This window comes from Thyridium curvatum (genome assembly GCF_004353045.1).
Source record: "Thyridium curvatum strain D216 chromosome Unknown NODE_15_length_556224_cov_80.126021, whole genome shotgun sequence".
NCBI classification, from domain to species: domain Eukaryota; kingdom Fungi; phylum Ascomycota; class Sordariomycetes; order Thyridiales; family Thyridiaceae; genus Thyridium; species Thyridium curvatum.
Genome location: NW_022156770.1, coordinates 65,860 through 88,410, shown reverse-complemented (window position 1 = coordinate 88,410; position 22,551 = coordinate 65,860). Strand labels below are relative to the sequence as shown.

Below are 22,551 nucleotides of genomic sequence, written 5' to 3'. Positions count from 1 at the left end.
CTAGACATTGGCCTCCGACCCTCCATAGGAATGAATCTGCTCAACATGTCAGCCCTTGACGTTCAACCAGCTGTAGTAGCTTGTGTATTACTCACTGTCTGATCAGCACACCCATCCGGGGTCTGGTACAAGTACGCGCCGGTGTTGACAAACAGCTGTTGGTCCCCACACACATACCAAGCCGCTAGGTTCGGCCGCTTGATGTCGGGCGTGCTCCACGTCAGTGTGTCCCCCTGGAAGGCGAAAGTGCCGTACGGGTTCTCGGTCGCGTTGAACCAGGTCGTCAGCCGCCGCTGCGTCTTGTCGGTCGGGTTCTCGACGTTCATGTAGAGAGGCGCCACTCCCTCGCCGCGGTTCAGCACGAGCTGGCCCGAGATGACGTTGAGCTGCGCCGCATGTGTGTTTTGGCCCAGGTACGCAAAGGACCCGGGCTGTGCGGGTGCCCCCGTAGGACGGGCTTGCAGGTACGAGTGGTAGTTGGGCTCTGCGACAGCGCGGATCCAATACCAATTCGGGAGGAGGGTGGACGGGGTGCCGGGTCCGCTGCCGCCGACTGGGTTGCTGGTGGCGGTGGCGATGGTCGTCAGAGTCGTGGGCTTGCCGGGCGGCGCGGTGGTCTTGACCGAGGTAGACTGCAGTGTTGTTTGGACTGGGACGGAGGTCGTTGTCGCTGGCGAGCCACCTGGAGTGCACTGAGCATACCACTGACTGCACATGGTTATCAATTAGGTGCACTTGAAACCTTTGATGATCAAAGAGACCTACTTCTGAGTTGAGCAGGTGTATCCTGGTCCACAGACCGTCGGTCCACTGTAGCCGTTGCCACCACCTGGTCAGAAAGATCGAGACGTTAGCAAATAAATGAGCGACTATTCGCCAAGAACTCACACTGTCCCCATGCCTGCACAGTACCCTGTGCAGTCGCGGCTGCCAGCAGCATAGAAGCTGTCAAGGATGTCTGGAAACGCATGGTGGCCAGTTCGGATGTGCAATGGCTGTAGACATCTGGATTTTCGAGTTCTGGGCAGCAAAGAAAGTTATACAATAATGCCTTGCTTCGCTAGTCTATCCAGACATATGCACGACGGGAAATCTGGCCGAGATGAAAACTGCATGAGGCTTGAAGCAACTGTGCGGTCCGTGGCAAACACGGTAAGGGGAACATCGCCAAATGTTTCCCCGAGAACGGCCCGGGCTGGTGTGAAATAGCTATGACAGACCTTAGTTGCTCTGCAGACAGGATGCACATGAGCAATATATCAACCCCTGCATGGTGCGCGTTGTAACCGGGATCAATGGCACCGAGAACCCGGAAACCGACGGGCCATCCCACCTTGGCGGAACGTCCCCTCCGAAAGGTTAGCAGCACAACGGGTTATCATGACCGCGCCTCAGTATAATGCTGTCAAATGATATTTGATTTTCTCCGAAGTCCATTGTTCTTTCTCCATCAAGAGCATGACCGCAGATGCTCTAGCTGCCTCCAAATGCTGCTCCTTCTGGCCCGACCTTCCATGTCCGCACTGAACAAAGATGAAACCCTCTATTTCCATGGGAAACTCTTCGGTCAGCTTACATCCTGAGTATAGAATAGATAGATGGTAAGAGTCTGTACCTTCGAAGTCCTGCCGGTGGCTGGCCCCCTTCCTTTGCTTGATGTCGTGCTCAATGCCTCACTCGCACCGACGTAGATGGTAGTCCTCGTGTCTCATGGCTACTGCTTTGGCGCTACCCAAGCGATTTGTCCGTCGGCAAACTGAACCCATTGGCCAGGACGTCCCGGGGGTGGCGGCACGACACGTCCATAGTCTCCAGGCGGCCGGAGAGCCCAGTGAGTGGTAGGAGTGACTGCCACGGGGACGAACTGCACGTGGGCTGCCTGGACAGGCTGAGCGACAAGAACGGGCTGTACTCGCTGCGCCTGCTGTACCAGCTGTACCTGCTGGAGAGGCGGCGCGACTGGGCAAATCATTGGTGGATTGCCCGGATAGTAGACGTACGAGGGGTTGAGTACTTGATAGACGGGCTGTCCAGACATGATGAGCGTTTTATCGATGCCTTGTTCGTGTGTCTATTGGTTGGAGATCAAGAAAGGTATTTAATAAGTTCTGAGAGGAGACTGACAGACTTTAGGGTTTCAAAAGCCAATCGCCAGCCACTGCGGCAGATAGAGTCACACGCTTATCGAGGGGCCCAGCGCTCCCAGACACAACAAACGAATAAGTGATTCACTTGAAGTTTTATAGATGGCAGTTCTTGCTAACTTCAGTGATGGACGTGTTCATCGCAATATAATTGCAGTGTGGGAACCACGTCAATCTGTGATATAGAGCAAAACTAGGGTTTACTATCTCCTTGAGTCAACAGTTCCAAGTATCGGAAAACAATACATTGCGTCCGTATGGCTTTGTTGTGCCGATAAAGCCTTTCTGCCCAGCCGGGTTATGCGCAGCCAAGGCTCTAGCATCGGGTTCCTAACGAAATTGGACAGGCCTGTTTTCCCGTGACGAGAGCACATCACTCAGTCCTGCCAAGTTTTTGCTATCGGGAGATGCATGGAAGCTGGTGGCTGGCTGTATGCACCTTGCCAATCGCGGTAATGCTGATAGGATCATTGACAAAGCAAGTTAGTCTCGACCTTTAATGTGCGCAGATGCAATGCTTGCGACTTTGTCAGAAGAGGAATAGGCCCAAAGGAGGAAAACGTGGGGATGCGGCTCTGTTACGACTGAGCTTCAATGTTCTCTGTGTAAAGCATTGAGGCTCCAGGCATCTTTCAGGCTAGATGGTCATGCTCCCTCCTTCTGCTCTCTGAGTACTTTGTCCCGGGACTTCTCTCCTGAGCTCCAGCGTCAATCGCATCGCCCACAGCATGCCGACAGTTTAGTGCTGCAAAATGTGGCGTTCCGGAGACTAGGACCAGTCCTCATCAAGGCTGGCCAGGAAATTCAACATATATTGAGCGCGGCCATTCTACAAGGCATTCCAAAAGGAATGTCGGATTCGTGGGGACGGACGGAAGGGCAGAGAGGCGCATTGTGACGTGTGGCCTCCTGTGGTGTGTTGTGACAACCGGTGTCGCTCAACCGTGGGAAGAGGGATGGGCTGTCCATATCGCCTGTGTATGTGTTGCAGCATCTCCCCCAGACGATGCATCCAAAGCTTCCCCGAAGACAAGGGTTCATGTCCGTCACTGCCCACGTCAAATTTCTCTCGCGCGCGGGCCGGCTTTGGCAGGAAGGTACGGGTGAATTCACACCTTCCACATTCCGCCGCCCTTCCCGCCAAAATAGCCCCGCCGATGCGACCCACGCCTTTGTCGGACGAGCCCCGACGAGGCAAATATTTTCGACACCGCCGGCACAGACTGCCCCTTGGCCTCTCATCAATCCTCCCTCCCTTGCCCGCCTCCAGTCATCAAGCTATTCGCCACTCGTCCAGTTCCTTTGCCACAAGTGTTCTACATCAGCTGTATCGGCTCAGGCAAGATCAAGAGTCTCTACGCGAACATCGACGCCGGCACTTCTCTCGGTCATCCTGCAAGATGCCTCTCAAACAAGCTACTCTTCCATCCGACGAGCTGGCCAAGAGCCTCGTCGAGCAAGCCGCTTCGACCCAGGAGCCTCAGTACCTCGTCGTCTACGCCAGCCTGGTCAGGGGCAAGAGCTGGTGTCCCGACTGTCAGGATGCGGAACCGTTCGTGAACAAGAAGTTTGCGGGCAAGGATGCCCAGCTCATCTATGCTGGAAGCGTGTCCGAGTGAGTGACCTTGTCTAGCTTAGGACCGAAGCCCTATTGAGACGAATCCATCCGAGTCACAAGAGTCGGCATGCTGACGAGAACGGCCAGGTGGAGGAACCCAAGCAATCAGTGGCGACAGGAGCCCTTCAACGTCACGAACCTTCCCACCATCATCAAGGTCACTAGCAATGGAGTAAGTTCGGTATTCTGTCGAGACTCTCGGTGGCTTCGTCGATGCTGATCATGTGTAGAAATGGCATAAACTGGTCGAGTCGGATGTCTACAACCAGAAGAAGCTGGATGCTTTCGTGAACTGAGACAGGAAGTAATTTGGTCTCCACCCCGCTGTATCATGTCATTCCTATTGTTTTTTCGATCAACTCCCGTCGATACTGAAATGGAAGCCACCTTGATGGACAGATATGATCAGAGCTAATACAAGCATTGGTCTACTATTACCTCTCAGAATACATGTTCACCATGTTAAACTGACTACTTGTACTCAAGGCGGATCAGAACAACCATGTGGCGTTTCAACACTTTAACAGAGCATGCGAGCCTTGTTGCTCATGTCGAATCTGCGAGAGGATGGGTGCCGCATGGAATAGGTTCATAGCCCAGCAACGAGCATGGCGATGACAGGTGCAACGACAGCCACAACGATCACACCAAACACTCCTGACAGTCCTGATGACATTTTTAGGCCTTCTGGCATGGCTTGCCATGCAGTAAGCCGGCCCGCGATCGATCACGAAAATCACTCGCTCCCATGACACTTTTGGGCTGAGGATTCAATCAGCACTAATGCGGCAGCGAAGAAGGTAATCTGCGAAAGCGACAGGGGTTTGGACAGCGCCAATGCATGCATGGTGGATATTATGCAATGAAAATTGGGGGCCATTTGCGATCGTCGACCGCCAGGACTACATAAGCCATGCCTTTCTTTCCTGTTCAGCTCGGCACTCTCGCCCTTTTCCGCTTTCTTGGCGACCGATCTTGCTCCGTCTACTCTCCTTTCGCCACAACAAGATGCAATCCTACGGTGACGATGATCCCGCGCTGCGACCGATCCAGCGGCGGGAGACCACGCCAGCCCGGCTGACGGGGCAGCCAATGCCGCCATTAAGACAGCCGACGGGCTCCTTCGCACGCCACGTACCAGCACCGCATCAATTGCCTCAGGCCGGCACGTATGAAGGGTCGAGGGCTCCTGTATACTATGCACCATACTACTACGGTGGAGCCCCGCAGGGCATGCCCATGTACTACCCTTCACCACCTCTGCATTACATCGACGTGAGGCCCCAACAGGCCGTGCACGAGCCCAGCCTCATGGGTTACTCTACAGCAGCCATGCCAGGTTTGCCACTCTCCTCGATTGACAGCAGTCGGGCACACGTTCGGCGATCACGCTCTCGTTCCCGCTCTCGGTCACGCTCCCGTCGACGTCGCAGATCTCCGCCCAGGTCCAGGTCCAGGTCCAAGTCCAGGTCTAGGAGCAGTTCCGCACATGTTGGACGGGCTGCCTTGCCCAGTGACTACGGCCGGGAGAGAAGCAGGACGCCATCGCCAGAGCCGGTGAGGAGGCACCGTCGCAGCCGTCACGACTCTGATGAGGAGAGTGATGTGCCGATTCGCCTCGTCAGGCGTTCACGGACGTACTACCCAGAACCCGATGATTATGAGGGTTCTTCGTCTACTGCTTACTCATTCACGCCGTCACGCATGTCGCGCGCCACCTCGGCACAGCCTAGCACCAACACCGATGATGAGCCGTCTGATAAGGATGAGGATGAAGCCAATGCCGTCAGCGGTGGTGGTGCGCGAAAGGAAGCAGACCGCTCGCTGCGCTTATCCCATGTTTTCGAGTCACAGTACAGTGGCGATTACATGCTGGGTGGCTCTCATGGCGCGAGACTGGCTGCGGTACAGAGCAGCAGGTTAAAGATCCAGGGCCTGTTCCGCTGGTTGTGGGTTACGATCCAACTCTGATAGCTCATACAGGGAGCTGACGTGAGAATTATAGACATATCAAGAGAGCCTTGTTGAGCTTTGAAGATTTCTCGGTAAGCCAGTCCAACATCGGCTCGTCTCTTGCAGAAGACTTGAGTCTGATCGTCAACATTAGAATGAAGCCACACGCATTCCGGACCTGACGGTCGCCGAACAGAAGGGCATTCGAGATATATTAGCCCGCGTGCAGCGTAAGTATGTCAAGAATGTCCAGACAGCCAATGGAAGAAGTGTTCGCCATATGGAGCCAGCATGCATACAGCACCTGCTTCCAGCCGACGGAACCTCCAAGGCTCTTGGGTCTGCTCGACGCACGGTGACTTGGGTATGCCTGCCATACTTCACGCTCGAACAGTACTCAGGACTACAAGCAGTTGCTGAGAACTCATCCGATTTCCCGATTGAGACGTTGTCACAAGCCAAATTCTCGAGAGCTGGCAAGGAACGGGATATGCTCCAAGCTGTCTGCCAAATGAAGGACACACCAGCAGGGCTGTGTTTCCATATCGCGCAGATATGGTGTCTCATAATCGACAATTGTAAGAGTTTGCGCCAATCTGACTAATTGATCTGTATGCTGAATGACGCAGCATTCCTACTCACTTACAGTCGTATGCCTGAGGATGCTCTGCGTGGAGATTTGGTTGCCTTGTCTCTGTCGTCTGTCCAGGAGATATCGAGTGCCAAGTCTCGGGCAATCATTGCTGTTTCCTACCGAAAAACAGTCTTGTGGTCAATTCCGGTTGACGAATGCCAGACATGGCTCGTAAGTTTCATCTATCAACGTTTGACAGAGGATGGCTTAAATCGATGCGATACTTACGACTATCCAGGATTTCCTTTCGCATTTTCGGGAATTTTGGCCTAGGCGCCTTCAGTTCTTCCGTCGCAAACGCCCAGTGACAGCAGAGGATTGGCCGAGGGTCTGGAATACGGCCAGGCATGTTACCGATAAGATCACGCTTGAGATGCGTATCGGGTTGGTGTTTATCAACTCAACAATCAAAGTGCTCTGGCTAATCTGCCTGTCAGGAGGTCTCCTTTGCCGCCGCCAGGTGGGATTTTGGTCTGCAAGACTGACGAGGGAGTGGAAGATATTGCTGCTCCAAAGTCGGAGCCGTCGCACGCCAAACCACAGCCGCCGAAGGACGCGCCAGGACCCAGTCTGAAGCCCGGGCACGAGGACCCAAAGGGCATATCACCCAAATCAGGATCATCTTCAGTGTCGTTCATGCCCATCTTCTCGTGCCTAGTGGGTGTCACTCATCCGGATTATCATACGATCGACGAGGAAGCTTTAGACGACCACCTCCGCGAAGTTGAGGATTTCTTGCTTTCCCAGACAAGGTTCAGCGACCAACGTGCGTACACAGCCTGTCCCGAGGCTACTCGAGATCTGCTGTACAAGCATCTCGACAGGGAGGGCGCTGAGCTAGCACAGCGGAAGGATAGTGATCGCGAAAGGCAGCACAATTACGAAACACGGCTGGCTATATTCAATGCCGCTGATCTGGTCTTCAATTTCTTCTTCCCTCCACGAGTTGATGTTCCTACGATAGGAAAATTCTGGGGAGCATTGACAGCTGTCATCACGGTAAGTCAATTCGGTTGAGGTGCAAAACAGGTTACTTAACTGACACAACAAGAACGGAAAATCTCTTTCATCCACTGATGGGGACGGCTTTCGACAAATCGCCCGCCTTTCGATCCCAATCTACACTATTCGGGCCCTTCGTTCAGAACTGAGGACTCTCTGCGTCGAGATGCAGACTTTCCAGGAGATCTTCAGCCAGTCCAGCCGAGCAGAGCGTTCCAAGCTCGCCGTGCCCAAGGAGATGATCGAGGGCTGGATTCATCTCCTTATGGGACTCGTCCACCTAGCCAACGAAACCGACAAGAGCGACCGACTCCTTGAAGATGCCAAGACTCTCATTCGCAGCGGTATGGCTATTGTGGTAAACTCCCTCTCCGAGAAGTCATTGATAAACAATTCTATCGTCTTGCCTCTGGAGCTGTTGTCTTTGGTCAGTTTGAAGCTGCTACAAGACATCACCTTAGGAAAGCCGGATATCAGCGAGTGTTACTCCGCCTCCCTCGAGACAATGGTAGGTTGTCACCAAGTTGGTATCATAGTCTTGATTTCCAAGTTAACCTACTGGTATAGGAAGCGGCTATTGCATCAAAACCATCCGATCGATCCCGAGAGTATCGTATTAACCTCTTAACAGAAGAGATCTCGACGGTCCAACGCGTTCTCAACGCCCAGTCGTTCGTCTTTCAGCAGCTCTTGAACTTCACGCACGAAATTGGTCCAGGAGAAAGCCCTGATCAGCTAGATGTTCCGCCACCCGCCACTCAGTATATCACGCCAGTAGCACGGCATGAATCCAGGGAGAGTGCTGAAACAATGTACTATCGATCTCGAGAGTCCACTCGGACGAGGATAGCGCCAGATTACTATCGAGACTATCGAGACGATTACTACCGAGAAGGACCGAGCGATGCCTATACGCGTCACTATCCGTCACCATCACATGCGAGGGATAGATCTTACTCGCATGATAGAGACGCGGTCGTTGGGTATTACGATGAGACGCCATACATCGCGTCGGTGCCTGTTGATTTCAAGCTGGCCTCGACGGATCCGGGCGGCTATCGCGTTCTTCTGTTGAATGAGTGCCTGCGATTTTTGGCCGGACGAAAGAGAGACATCTCCGGTTTTCGTGGCTGGGCGTCTTTCCTCGAGAAAGTGGTATGTTGGAACCTTGCCTCTGCATTTGTCCCTCCGGAGCACCTATCGGTTCTTGAATGCCCTGCTAACGCCTCCCGACAGAACCGCAACAAAATCGATACAACCAAGGACCGGCATGACAACGCCATCTACGCCTTCACCATCGTGACCATCATCTTCCTGCCTCTCAGCGCTGTCGCCAGCATCTTCGGTATGAACACGCGCGACGTGCGCGATATGGACTACGACCAGTGGGTTTACTGGGCGGCAGCCATCCCCGTGTCCGTCGTCGTCATCTTCCTGGGCCTGCTGTGGACCGGCGAGCTGGGCAACATTGTGCGCTGGATTCAGTCGTTCGGTATCCGCCAGCAGGGCTACCGGTCTCTTCCGGACGACCTTTACTCAGACTACTACAGGACGTCGCCTCCCCCGCCTCCGCCGGTGCCTGTGCCCTATCCAGAGGATGTTATTGTCGTGCGTGAGCGGGACTACCTTTGACAGAGATTCAAAAAGGGGTGTGTAGTTTATATAATTTGTGCCGAAGACGTCATTAGATTGAAACGAATGGGCGGCTGCGATTGCTCTTAACAACTCCAAGAAACACTACCAAGATGGAGGGGTGCGGATGTGAGGCTGGTCGCTAATGGTGAGGCCTACCTCCGGCTAATTTCGGACCATGCAGGGGCAGTGTCCCAAACTGGCAGGTGGTTGAACAGCGAGCATGGGGCAAATTTGCTGATAACGGACGCATCTCACTCCCTCGTTGCGTTTCTGAGCCTCCACCCAGACGGCGGATCGGCACAAACGACGTAGAGTTGTGGACTCAGAAGCAAGTGAGAATCATTCAATCCCTATCATATGTGCCTCGAACCTTGCTTTACTTTCCTGGGCTCGCACAAGATAAGAGCTGATTTTGGCTTGCTAGGGTATTGCTTGGTGGGCGTGCACTACCAGCTCCTGGCAAGGTGCCCAAAGACGAAATGAACAGCTCGACGCTCGCAGCCGGCTGCGACGATGCAGCATTCGGCCCCATCATCCACGGCTGTCGGCAGGACTTTGACTTCACTCTTGCCTTTGAACAATACTTCTTCAGTGTTGCTCCATCTGCCGTGCTCCTCTTGACGGCACCCATTCGCATCGCCCTCCTGCGTCGCCAGCCTGCCAAAGTCACAGGAGCCGGACTGAGATTGACCAAAGTGGTATGTCTCGATAGCTATATTAGGCATCTGATTGTGGCGCACTCAAATGACCTATTCCCCCGGAGGCATCATTGTCATGAGGCGGAAAGATCTCTGACCATTGTTCACGATGCCCCAGTCCGTCTGCGCAGCGTGGGCATGTCTCCAGCTGGCTCTCCTCGTCTTGTGCGCCTCTCAGCAACATGTACAAGGGTCTCGCCATACAACCCTTGCCGCCGTCGCCGTTTCGCTTGCTGCAAGCCTCGCTCTCGTACCTCTTTCACATATCGAGCACGTTCGGTCCCTTAGGCCCTCTCTTCTCGTCAATGCATATCTCCTGATAAATATTCTACTTGACGTCGCTATCATCAGGACCTTGTGGCTAATGCCCACTACTAATCATGCCATTCGATCCATATTCACAGCTAGCTTTGCTACCAAGGTCGTTCTCTTTGTCCTCGAGGCCGTGGAAAAGCGCAGATTCTTTCTCCCCCCGTACCAGAAGCGAAGCCCAGAGGAATCCAGCGGCCTTCTCAGCCAAGGTCTGTTGTGGTGGCTGAATGATCTCATCTTCTTCGGCGCCCGCCATCTTCTTAAGCCAGAGCGACTGTATCCTATCACGGCCGATATGTCTTCCGAGAAGCTGAGCGCCCGCTTTTGGGCAATCATGACAGACAGTGAGGGTCTCGTTCCCTTTATGCGTTCGCCACGGCGCTAACCGACATATCATCTACTCCGTACAGATGACCAGAATCACATAAGACCAGGACTCAAGAAAGCGCTCTTCCGGCTGCTCTGGTGGCCTATCCTCCTTCCAATTCTTCCTCGGCTAGCTCTCCTCACTTTCACCTTGTGCCAACCACTGCTCATACGTCGACTGTTGGTTTACCTCGCCGATCCCACCGAGAGACAAGATGCCAGACTCGGCTACGCATTGATTGGTGCTGCCGGCATCATTTATGTCAGCATGGCAGTGCGTGATCCCCCCCTTGCCCCAGATGAACGTACCTGACCAAGAGAACCCCAAAGGTATCTGCAGCAATTTACTGGCACCGACATTATCGTTTCATGGCTATGATCCGAGGCACGCTGACAACAGCCGTTTACCGAAAGGCGATGAGCATAAGATCTACAGCAGCAAGCAATGCCAAGACAGTAACACTGATGAGTGCAGACTGCGAACGCATTACCAGGGGCTTGATGGACTTGCACGAGCTGTGGGCTAATATCGCCCAAGTTGCTATCGCAACCTACCTAATCGAAACACAGGTTGGTGTCGCCTGTGTGGCACCCATTGCGGTGACGTTGGGTGAATCAATTCTCTTCGATGGGGATCTCAAGTTGGAGTGCTGACACAGTTTTAGTGACGACGGGTTTGACCGGCTATGCGGCCCAATTTATGCCGGGTTTTCAAGTTCAGTGGCTCGAGCAACTTGAGTCTCGGATAGGTAAGTCGTAGGGGAAGACGTATTGTTCCCGATGTCTATTTCTCACGACCTGCACTAGGTGTTACTTCTTCAATCATTGGTTCATTCAAGGCGATCAAGATTACGAACCTTGCGAACAAGGCGTTGACCTTACTACATAAATTACGCGAAGATGAGCTTGCAGCTGCTGCCAAGTTCAGATACATCACATTGATCACAGCGACAATTGGTATGTTGATCCTGGCTAGTGGTTCGTGGCAAACTGCTGACCCTGGTTGAAGCGGTCATCCCGCAACTTATCTCACCAGTCATCACCTTCGCAGTTTTCATCTCGGTCTCAAGGAACAAGACGAGTAGTCTCGATCCTGCTCGCATGTTCACATCACTATCTCTCTTGCTATTGGTAGCAGAACCACTCTTCAGTCTGTTCAGTGGTCTGATGGACTTCATGACGGCTATCGGTTCTCTGGGGCGGATAGAAAAGTTCTTGCTCACTCCAGATCAGATGGACAAAAGAAAACTGCAGTCACTCCAGACTCGATTGTCTTCTGAGGACAGGACGTCTCTCGGTGCTGCACAATCTCCGCAGCAAGCTCTACACCCACATTCTAGGACGGACGATGTTCATATCGATGTACAGAACGGCAGCTTCGGCTGGACCGAGGAGGGCGAGTCAATTTTACGGAAATTGAACTTTACCGTCAAAGCGGGAGAAATTGTTTTCGTGATGGGGCCCGTGGCCTGCGGCAAGTCGACACTGATGAAGGGACTTTTGGGTGAAACGCCTTGCTTGGAAGGGGAGGTAGCGGTTGCACATCCCGAAATTGCATTCTGTGATCAGTCCCCCTGGATTACGGTAAGTCCGTCCAATTGTATCCGTGCGAGCTGTCGTGCTAACCTTCCAGAACGGCTCGATCCGATCCAACATTACCTTCTCGTCTCCACTTGATGCCGCCTTGTATGACATGGTCATTCATTGCTGTGATCTGGCATTTGATATTGCAACACTAGCTCAGGGCGATGCAACAGTCATTGGCAGCAAAGGCTTCTCACTCAGCGCAGGTCAAAGGCAACGAGTGGTGAGGACTACTCGGTATATGCTATGTATTGAATTAAGGGCTGACAGGCAGTAGGCCCTCGCTCGTGCGGTATACTCGCGCAAAAAGATTGCTTTGTTGGACGACGTGTTCAGCCAGCTAGATGCAAGCACACAGACCAAGATCGCCAGCCGTCTGCTCGGGCCGGAAGGCCTCTATCGGCGTTGGGGAACAACGGTCATTCTGACAACTACTTCGGGTCAGTAGCAATTGGCTTCATTTGTCGAGGGGTCTGCGTTTCGAGGCTCACGTACTTTCAGACATATTTTCGTCGCTCGCCGACAATATCATCATCCTGAATCAGTCTGGAGAAATTGCTCAACAAGGAAATCATACAGCCCTTGGACTAGAAGACGGTAGTGTCTACAGGCAATCTCGCCAGTCAAATGATGAGATTGGGGCCGCAGCTTCCCTGGACAATGATTCTCCAGCAAAGGCGGCGACTGGAGAAAAGGAGAAGCAAGGTAATAATGTAGAAAACACGACTAGCGAAGCACGAGTGAAGCCGCCCAGGACAGACTTTTCCGTTTACCGATACTACTTCTCAACGGTCAGCTCGAAGAAGGCCGTCGTATTTGTCGTTTTCCAAATCTGCCTGGCATTCTTGTCCTCTTTTCCCTGTAAGCAATCATTTCCAATTCTTCTTCTCGCGCATGTGAATTGACGTGGCATGATCAGTTGTTTGGTTGAAATGGTGGTCCGATAGCAACACAGACGTCCGCGACAGTCGGACAGGGTACTACATTGGTGTCTACTCTGCTATGCAAGGTGCAGCACTGGTTGCATCCGGGTTGGTAACATGGTGAGTAAGACAATAAAACGCTGCCAGGGACACGCGTTGATTAACTTGGATGTGCGAAGGTGGACGTTGAATGTACTGGCAGTCACCACGGGCTTTCAACTTCATGCGACTCTGGCGAAGACACTCATGCGGTATGTGCTTCCCATGCAAATTAACCTTGGATCTGGTTACTGATGGTGACAAAAGTGCTACACTGAAATTGGTCGGTACCACCGAAGGTGGCGGCATATTGAACCGGTTCACACAAGATATCCAGCTGGCTGATGTCCAGCTTCCTCTTGCGCTTCAAGTTGTTGTGACCAGTACGTATCAGACTCATCAATGCATTTACAGCCAAAAGCATTAACTAAAGTAATTGTGTATAGACCTCTTAATCGGCATAGCGCAAGCCGGTTTGATTGCTTCAGCATCGGCGTGGATTGCTGTCAGCTATCCGTTTTTAGTTGCCGTGTTCTTTATCATCCCCAAGTACTATGTCCGCACAGCACGACAGATCAGAACATTGGATCTGGAACAAAAGGCTCCGTTATAGTCAGTAGTTCTGTACTATTCTCATCCCTAGGCTTTCTACTGACTTCTCGTTAGCGCTCAATTTCTCGAGACTCTGGAAGGTATGACCAGCATCCGAGCCTTTTCATGGCAAGGTTCGTCTTTTGGGAAGAACTACGAACTAGTCGACCAGTCCCAAAAACCGTTCTATCTCATGTACGTGATCCAGAAATGGTTAAGTCTGGTCCTTGATATGGCCATTGCTGGCCTGGCTGTTCTCGTCGTTGGCGTTGCCGTGGCACTGCGTGATACAGTGTCGGCTGGATTCACAGGTGTCTCGCTCACTCAAATTGTCTCGTTCACTTCTTACCTCAAGATGATGATTCTTTTTTGGGCTCAGCTTCAGACCGCGATGGCTGCAGTGGAAAGGATCCACCGTTTCAGTCGAGACACTGAGGAAGAGTCCTGTCCGGACCCGGCATACCAGCCTCTTCCTGAGTGGCCAGCGAGGGGCGAAGTCCGTATTCAAGGCCTCTCTGCCCGATACAAGTAAGCAGCCCATGCCCCCTGAATCCCTCCCGCGTAGAACAGCGACTTATGCAGCGTGATAGAGATGACTCCCAGAGTACTGTTCTGAGTGATGTCAACCTCGAGATCGGTGCAGGAGAGAAAGTGTGTATTTGTGGCCGCACGGGAAGGTGAGCTATTGAATACCTTGATCTGTATGTGCGACAGAAGTTGACAGTGCATCACAGTGGCAAGAGCTCCCTGGTCCTCATACTACTTCGCCTACTTGATCCCTTCGAAGGCACCATCACCATTGATGGGATCGACATTGTCTCTCTCTCTCGCGACCTGGTTCGGGCGCGCATCATTGGAGTTGCAGAAGAGCCCTTCTTCTTCCCAGGCACTGTCCGCCAGAATATGGATCCGTACGGTGAGGTTGCAGACGACGCCATGGTACAAGCACTAGTCGATATGAGCTTGTGGCGCATCTTTGAGACCCATGGTCTCGATACAAAACTGGACAAGGAGATGATGAGCCATGGTCAGCGGCAGTTATTCAATATCGCTCGAGCGTTGCTGAGGAGTGGGAATTTGGTAGTATTTGATGAGGTTACCAGCAGGTTTGTTTTGCCCATCACCAAGTCTCAGCCAACCGGCATGCTGACCTGTTTCATGTTTCAGTCTGGACAAGGACGCAGAAGCGGTCGTCAACCGCGTCATTCAGACACGCCTGAAGTATCATACGGTCATTTCTGTCGTGCATAAGCTGGAGTTTGCACTTCTCTTTGATAAGGTGATTGTCATGGACCAGGGCCATGTCGTGGAATTCGGTGCTCCCGCCATTCTCATGGAGGGCGAGTCAAAATTTCGCAAGTTATATGAGTCTCAGAGACCCGTCTCTGATTAGACGTTATGGATATGCTTCATTAGTATCTTATTTTGCTAAATCCTCCTAGTTTGAGTAGCATGGCTGATCTTCTTGAAACCAACTGGCTTGCTTCTCCTTGAACTGTTCTTCAAAACATGGCCAATTGTACGGATAACGACTAAGCCAGAAACACAATGACCATCCGCATGAAGTTTTAGGTCCCAAACCCATTTCATGATTCCCATCACACCTTATCTAAGCACAAATTTCCGTAACTCCGCTCGACCCTGTCCGGAATATCTTAAGTCCTAATATCGTCCCAGCGCCGGAAAAACAATTTCTTTCCTGATTCAAGCAAGAACAAGTCGTCAGGGAAGCCCCAGACTGCTTGCTAGATCCCAAGAAAAATCATAGTCGGCGTGGCCACCGAGCTCTGCGAAAGTAGACTCGTCCGCGCCAAGACGCCCGAGGAAAGGCGAAAGCAAGAAGGGGAGGCCGCCGGGGGCCGGTGTGACCGGCGACGGGGCACGTGAGGTCAGGACCGAGTTGTGAAAGGGGGCTCGCTTCCGCATCTGGCCTGGCACGACTTCAGGATACGTATCGTAGTAGTCTGTCTGTTGTGTGATTGTGTAGGGAGAAGCAATGGGTCCGTCAAGGGCACGGATCTGTGTGCCGCTGAGGAACTGGTCTATGGATGATGCCATGACTGCCGCGGGTTGGTAGTTACGAGACATGATGCCCAGAACCTGGCGAAGATAGACAATATCTGCCTTGATGAGTCGTCTCATCTCTGGCGATGCCCTCGACCTTGGGTTTGAAGAATGCTGCTGCAAGAGGACTTCGCCCATCAATGAGGACGCCGCTATCCCAGCATGCTGTACGGCCGTGCCAAAGGCCTGGGCCGGGTCGAAACGACTGCTGTAGTGTTGAAGCACTGCGACAGTCCGTCTTGCAGAGTCAGCACACACCGAGCGGCTGAGGGCGATGAAATGTGATCGGATAGGAGCGTCGCTGTCAGTGCCGGCACCGTTGTCGGTCGTGCTTGAAGGATCGAATTCGCGTGTTGGAGGGGATGCAGTGACTGGGGTAGACGCCAAGGGGTCGCAATATGGGACGAATGGGCGATGAAGGAGGATCAGTGAGGTGTGGTAAGCGGTGCTGGTCATTCAAGTCAGCAAGCAACACTGCCCGAAACCAAAATGGAGTTGGAACATACTGGAGCAAGAAATATGAAGGAGGCATCGTCGACTGCTTCTCAGATGGCCACTTCAAGTCTTCAGGTAGCCCCGAGTACCATGACTTGAGCTCCTGACCCATGGCCACCATTTTGAAGTAAGCTTCTGTGGAAGATGCGGAAGCCGATTGATGTTCTGGGGTCGAGGTTGGGGGAGGAGGTCTTGGCGCTTCCGAACACAATCGGCTAACGAGCTCCATCAGTCGCAAAAGAGCCTCGTAGATGCGTGTTCCAATCTTCTTCTCATGACCAGACGGTCGACACGCCGCAAGGCGGCCAAAGTCAAAGGACAGGCAGGCAGTCGAGATATCTGATGTCTTGAGATTCGTAGGACGGCCGAGATATAAGGACCAGGATCTATGTAGGGTCCCGTGAGCAACTACGTATGGCTTCCCTTCAGTAGCAACACTCACTTGTCAGTTACGAGGCTCGCCCACAGAGTCATATGCCTGATTTGCGTCTCCCGTTCGGTTAGCTTCAGCAGGCTCGGGTCTGCATGTAGGCCAGTATCGAAGATCATGCGGAATGACATCCCCGTGTAGATCCAACCGGTATCGTCTCGACCACTGTAAAATTCCATGTCTCCCAGAAGCTGGTAGGCCTGTATCGCGGGGATCCCGCCTGGCCTGTCCATCTCTAGCTTCGCCATGGCCCGTGCTTTCTCATGCAAGGTAGAGATGGCCCCATTCCCCTGGCCAGCTACAGTCAGACGCTGAATATCCACCCGCGATTTGTCCGCGTAACGGAAGCCAATTGCCAGCATCACCATGTGGAGGAATGTCGAGTAGAATTGGGTGCCTCCACGATCCTGATCATTATAGAAAGCGTCAAAATGCACCAAGTGCACGACCGAGTTGTGGCATGCCCAGAATAGATCCATCAGGTAATTGTGAGTTTCGGGCAGGACATCGCGGGCAATCAGGCAGATCGGCCAATGGGTTTCGCGGCGCTCTCCTCCAGCTACCGTCACTGGCCCAGCACTTCCCCGAGGGTTACTTAAGGGGGTACACATCCCGTTCGTAGCGCCTCCATATTCCCCAGATAGGACATTCATGTTCGCCGTGGGGCCGAAGTATCGGGTTCGTCCTGTCGTCATGTCAAATCGCATAGGCAGGGGGATAATTCTTCGGATAAGGGTCGAGACCTCCTCAGTATCGAAACCCCTGTCGGGCTGCTCAGGCGAGGAGTCAGCGTCTGTGGAGACCACTATGGTACCGGGGTCCGGCTCAGTGGTGAAGGACACAGCATCGTATGGTGGCGGCTGGTCTCCGTGGTTCGAGGCAGAAGTCATTTCGATGCCAAATGAGTTGACCGCCGCAGCGCGCTCGGCCTCGTTCTGGGCTTCTTGTTCGCCCAGCCTTTGCTCGAGAACCTGGATGCGCTGAGAGAGAACACTGGCGACTGCTTTGGCCGAGGCACGACTATTGATGGCATATTAGACTCAGCCTTTCCGGATGGAAGTACACACAAGAAGTTTTGCGAACCTTTTTCGCCCATCCTTCTCGTCGAAGATGCAGTCATGGCCATTGTCTCGGCAATGAGAACAGATCCTAGTTTCAGAGTCGACGAGACACTTACACACGCGACCGATGTTAGTAAGCGGCCCATGCAGCACAACATTCATACTATATTCCAACTCACTCTTATGCGGCCCTTGCGGCAAGCTGTGCAAGCTGCACTGGCACGGTTGCGATGCCTGGCTGGGATCCTGGACTCTGACGAACGAGCCATCTTGATCGGAAGAGTCACGGACAAGGATAGAAGGGGAATTTCACGATCATGATGACGTGGGACGACGAAGGATAGCCCCAACGACGCTGGAGATATACCTACTGGGATTCGAAGAGCACAAAGGGACGGTCAACGTATATGAGGGCTGTTGATATGTAGCTCTACAAGTAGTCATCGAAATGGGGCCTTCACTAATCAACCCCGGAGCCGGTTCCCCCTCCACTTTGTTCTTAAGATCGCGTAATGTCGCCCCTAGGCGAGCCTAGATGCACAACCATCAAAGGCCCTAGCTTCCCCAGGCGTTCCGAGACTCCGAGATTCCGTCCACCAAGTTTCCACTCCACCACTCCACGAACGGCCCATGGGCAAAATCACCCCCGTGAAATCTGCTAGCCCCTAGAATCGGCCCCACACGAGGAACTTGTTTGAGATATTCACCCATTTGGCACGCTGAAGAGGGGTTGAGACGCATGGTCATTTTGGGGGTTCAAGGCAAGTGGCGAGGTAATAGCAGGTCCCAGGTCTACCAGATGCTCGCACACATCCTTACCCAGTGTGTCACACGTACTCCTAGAATCGAACTCTCTAGAAATGGCTCCGGAGGAAGAAGGAGGACTTTGTGAGTGTGACTCGTCAACAAGACTTGGCAGGTTCTCCTCTCAGCGGGGACATAGATCGGACACCGTCCCAACTCGCCTGCTTCGAATGCCGGGGATCTTGAAGTGCTCAACCTTGCCTCCCCTGTGCTCTTCATCCAGCACTTCTTTGATACTGTCAAAAGATATGATGGTTCGCTGCCAGCACCATTCATCATCGTGCCGCATATAGAACATTGAAGCCTACATTGACATTCGCCTGACGAGTCGCCGGGCTGACCACCAACAATCCAGACCAGAGGACTGCATGTCGTAGGATCATACGAATACAGATTGGCCAGGACATTCATGTCATCATTAGCTCCACTGGTCGCGGGGATATTCCACTGCATTGCTGCACAGCAGCACACATGACCCACTCGATGCGGTTCCTCGGGCTGGGGGAGTTGACTCAAGGGGTATCTCGTCACTCTGATTGGTGTTGATCGTTCCCGCGAGTCCAGCCAGGACGCCCTTGGACACCGTGATCCATGCACCCCATATTGAACCCTGGGACATCCAGCATCGCCCCTGAGATAAGATCCCTGTTCTTGGTCTGAACAAACACTCGCAAGCGTCGAGTTGCTGCATCTTGGTTCCGCGGGCCCGTTAGCCTTTGATACCTTGAACGCATGCGCCAAGATCGCGAGTTACACCAGACGCACCAGCTATGCGCACAGGGCGCGCTTGAAGCCGCTGCGTCGCTATGCAGTTGTTGGTGCTCGGAAAACGCTGTCCGGACGAGACAAGCCAGAGCTAAGAGCTGATGTGGGGGTCTTGGTGTGGGGGCCAGGCTTGCATGATTGATTTCTCCCTTGAGAAATCAAGAGTCTCACCGACATTCACTGGGACCGTGGCCACTACGCCCGAGGGCGTATTACAGTCTCGCGGCTTAATACACTGATAGCCCCTCTGCACATCAAATGGAGCATGAGAATAACAGACATAATGCGGTATAATATGTTTTCACTAACCAGTTACATCATCCCGTTCAAATTGCAGACGCTTATTATATACCACTTGTTACCTTGAGCCTTCTCACTGCATTTTCACTTGTCACTTAATAAAGATTTGCGCCAAAGGATACACCAACCCAGCAAATTAAATATAATTTTGTTCAGCGCGTAAACACCAAGAGAATTGCCCCTTATGTTGCAGACGAGCTAAATACCATAATTATATTATGGACTTATTTAGAGCCCTATATTCCGTCAGTCCGCTGGTATTCAAGGTTGAGAGATTGACTTCAGCCATATTGATCCCAGGCGCAAAGCCAACCCCCATCAAGGTTGGGTTGCGTGTCTCGCGGAATTTTTGTATATCTGACGCTTCCTCCTTTACAACTAGGACAATAAAATATACTGAAGGCGGCTGGTTCTACTGAGCATCAAAACTCTGATGAAGTGCGAGGATATTTATATGGACAAAATGAGATGTCAAGCCGTGATATCCTTGCATTGCTTTGTTCGATACTCGGGTACAGGACCAGGATGACTAGTCATTGACCACTCGGCCTGCTTTTGTTCAGACTGTTCAATGTGGACCAAACCCATCTGAGGTATCTCAACCGTACACCGTATCCACGAATGGAGTAGTCAAGATGATCGCAACACCTGGCTCATTAACATAGCTTGGTGCGGAGATATGCGGAGTAAAGACACACCCGTGACAAGCCATCCCGGATATTGGAAGCGAGCTTCTTCCCGATCCAGGCTAGCCCCCCAACCCGTGGCTCAGAATCAAGGGCCACTGGTTGCCAGGCTCTTCCAGATCTGTTCCGCTCCAATATTGACTAGATAATTTCATCTGAAATCCAGGGATATGTGTATGCTCTGGTCGTACCTACCAAGGTTGTATTGATAAAGAAGTTTTGTGCCTCCCAACTGTTGTCATACCTATCCAAGAGCATCTCCACCATCATCAACAGTGAGATCATTTCCACAAACACGTCACCCAGGATGATGAACACAGAGCCTCTGATCCGCGTCACTGTCATGGTGAAGCGAAGGAAGGGCATGACGGAGGAGGAGTTCGACAAGTATTGGGTTAACAACCACGGTCCTTTAGCCGCACCATGGCTGATGCGCCGCGGTATCCTAAGATATGTCCAGGTCAGTACAGAGCCTTTCAGCAAAAACAAGTCAAGTCTAACAGCATACCTAGTACCACACTACCTCCAAGCATCGAAACCTAGCAAGGAAGATGTCCGAAGCCTTTGGCCGTCCCATCTTGGACTACGACGGGTCTGCTGACTTTTATGTGCGTAAATACGAGGATTTCGAGGCGGCCTTCTTGGATCCGGAGTACAAGGAGAGGATCCGCCCGGACGAAGAAAAGTTGATTGATATGGACGCCATCGCCGTGACTGTGGGCGTTGAGTATGTGGCAATCGACGATGGCAAGATCATGGAGCACCATCTTAGAGAATTCTAGTTCTTTGGATCATGTATGATGTTATACGGAAGTCACATAATCACTCTATCACACACCCGAGATAAACCCGCTTTACCCTTGCTCAGCCCATACTCCTCAAAGATCCTCCTGGAACTCCCAGACTCAAATATTCAATCCTCATTTATCATTTACATCAACCAGGATCTTGACGTGACTGTCTTTGTCATGGATCAAAGTCTTGATGCCATCTTCAACCAGATTCTCTAATTTGATCTTTCGTGTGATCATGCCCTTTGGGTTGATGGCGCCTAAGTTGCTGTCAGTAGTCATTTCCCAAAGTGTCCAACCAACCGTTCGAACTGACCTGTCCTCAAGTTTTCAATAACAGCTTCATAGTCCTCCTTTTGGTACCCGAGAACAGATTTATAGGAACTCTCTTTCCATGTGATCCAGTTGGGGTTGAAGGGGATCTCCTTCTCCCAGATTGCCACATTGACAACTGTTCCCTTCACCTTGACAATCTCACATGCGCTCTTGATACTGTAAATGGCAGTCAGACTAGGCATCTCAAGAGAGTAACCGGATTCGGCTCACCTCGCAGGGACACCTGCGCAGTCGAACACGGCATCGGCTCCTCGCCCGTCACTGACACGCATTACCACTTCGTTGAGGTTGTCTTTTATCGGATTGACGATCTCGGTAGCCCCGAACTCGCGGGCAAAATTCTGCCTAGAGGCTGCAATCTCGGACACGATGATGTTGTGCACATTCTTGGCCTTCAGACAGAGGATGGTCGCCAAGCCGATCGGACCGCCGCCCATGACGACAACGACCGCCTCGGGTCCGAGCCCCGGGGCCGCCGTGATGGCATGCCACCCTACGGACAAGGGCTCGACAAGAGCGCCCGTCTCGAGCGTCAAGTTTTCTGGAAGCTTGAAGACATGTGTGGCGCTTACACACACGGAGTCGCTGAGGCCGCCGCCGCCGCCGCTCAGGCCGACAAAGCCGCCATCATGGCAGACGTTAAGCGCGCCGTCGTGGCAGGCGGCACAGTGGCCACAGAAGATGGTCGGCTGGACGGCACAGTGCTGGCCGACCTCGAACCCCTTGACGTCGGGGCTGACCTCGGTGATAACGCCCGAGAATTCGTGGCCGAGGGTGACGGGGATGGTCTCGTGAGTGACGGGATGCGGGTGCTCAGGGCAAAAGTTGGGGCCGCCCAGGTATTCGTGTAGGTCGGTTCCACAGATGCCGACAAAGGCGGGTGCGATCTACGACCCCGCGCGGGGAGAGGTTAGCTGGGGTCCGGAGATGTCTGGAGATCAATTTTCTCCTGTCGAACCTTGACTTGTCCTGGCTTTATGGACGGCGAAGGGATTTGCTCGATCCGGATATCCTCCTTGCCGTAGTATCTAGCAGCTCTCATCATGCTGACGTATATTGCTCTAGGGAGCGATGCTCTTGGTGTTGGTCGTCGAGAGGGATTGACGACCAGACTGTCGCGCTAGTAGACGTGATGGCGAACGTAAGGGATGGGGAGCGGGCAAGATACGTGGGAACAGAGGGTGTCCAGGTATGCTTCGTCGGTTTTGCTGCAATGTTGCAGTTAGGTTTTGGATGATATGAAGATGTGTCCAGCTTGCATGTGAGCTTATATGTCCCAACGATCGATCACACCACACACTAGCATCTGCAATCGGGAAC

At 52.7% G+C, this 22,551-nt stretch overlaps 7 protein-coding genes across 7 annotated transcripts; 3 read left to right on the top strand and 4 right to left on the bottom strand.

The window, feature by feature from the left end:
- On the bottom strand, positions 1 to 970 carry E0L32_003402 (uncharacterized protein; the record flags this gene model as incomplete). Its single annotated transcript, XM_031137699.1, has 4 exons — positions 1 to 36; positions 96 to 708; positions 766 to 829; positions 889 to 970. 4 exons carry the CDS (start codon positions 968 to 970, stop codon positions 1 to 3), a joined length of 795 nt encoding a protein of 264 aa, XP_030998551.1.
- Positions 971 to 1,714: 744 nt separating this feature from the next.
- On the bottom strand, positions 1,715 to 2,038 carry E0L32_003401 (uncharacterized protein; the record flags this gene model as incomplete). Its single annotated transcript, XM_031137698.1, has 1 exon — positions 1,715 to 2,038. The coding sequence occupies one exon, from the start codon at positions 2,036 to 2,038 to the stop codon at positions 1,715 to 1,717; it is 324 nt and encodes a 107-aa protein (XP_030998550.1).
- Positions 2,039 to 3,544: 1,506 nt separating this feature from the next.
- Positions 3,545 to 4,058, top strand: E0L32_003400 (uncharacterized protein; the record flags this gene model as incomplete). The annotated part of the gene is made up of 3 exons (XM_031137697.1): positions 3,545 to 3,759; positions 3,850 to 3,934; positions 3,993 to 4,058. 3 exons carry the CDS (start codon positions 3,545 to 3,547, stop codon positions 4,056 to 4,058), a joined length of 366 nt encoding a protein of 121 aa, XP_030998549.1.
- Positions 4,059 to 4,770: 712 nt separating this feature from the next.
- Positions 4,771 to 14,892, top strand: E0L32_003399 (uncharacterized protein; the record flags this gene model as incomplete). The annotated part of the gene is made up of 27 exons (XM_031137695.1): positions 4,771 to 5,711; positions 5,768 to 5,807; positions 5,870 to 6,293; positions 6,345 to 6,520; positions 6,588 to 6,733; positions 6,787 to 7,348; positions 7,401 to 7,859; positions 7,919 to 8,506; positions 8,588 to 8,963; positions 9,440 to 9,684; positions 9,803 to 10,340; positions 10,407 to 10,636; positions 10,693 to 10,945; positions 11,028 to 11,111; positions 11,170 to 11,319; positions 11,372 to 11,946; positions 11,996 to 12,169; positions 12,224 to 12,386; positions 12,448 to 12,807; positions 12,866 to 12,989; positions 13,049 to 13,120; positions 13,176 to 13,291; positions 13,355 to 13,520; positions 13,575 to 14,027; positions 14,090 to 14,176; positions 14,234 to 14,605; positions 14,667 to 14,892. 27 exons carry the CDS (start codon positions 4,771 to 4,773, stop codon positions 14,890 to 14,892), a joined length of 8,100 nt encoding a protein of 2,699 aa, XP_030998548.1.
- Positions 14,893 to 15,221: 329 nt separating this feature from the next.
- E0L32_003398 (uncharacterized protein) lies at positions 15,222 to 17,614 on the bottom strand (the record flags this gene model as incomplete). The annotated part of the gene is made up of 4 exons (XM_031137694.1): positions 15,222 to 16,011; positions 16,070 to 16,444; positions 16,501 to 17,508; positions 17,556 to 17,614. 4 exons carry the CDS (start codon positions 17,612 to 17,614, stop codon positions 15,222 to 15,224), a joined length of 2,232 nt encoding a protein of 743 aa, XP_030998547.1.
- A 2,797-nt stretch (positions 17,615 to 20,411) lies between these two features.
- On the top strand, positions 20,412 to 20,886 carry E0L32_003397 (uncharacterized protein; the record flags this gene model as incomplete). Its single annotated transcript, XM_031137693.1, has 2 exons — positions 20,412 to 20,564; positions 20,617 to 20,886. 2 exons carry the CDS (start codon positions 20,412 to 20,414, stop codon positions 20,884 to 20,886), a joined length of 423 nt encoding a protein of 140 aa, XP_030998546.1.
- Positions 20,887 to 21,024: 138 nt separating this feature from the next.
- E0L32_003396 (uncharacterized protein) lies at positions 21,025 to 22,276 on the bottom strand (the record flags this gene model as incomplete). The annotated part of the gene is made up of 4 exons (XM_031137692.1): positions 21,025 to 21,155; positions 21,212 to 21,387; positions 21,442 to 22,118; positions 22,190 to 22,276. The coding sequence occupies 4 exons, from the start codon at positions 22,274 to 22,276 to the stop codon at positions 21,025 to 21,027; spliced, it is 1,071 nt and encodes a 356-aa protein (XP_030998545.1).
- Positions 22,277 to 22,551: the final 275 nt, after the last annotated feature.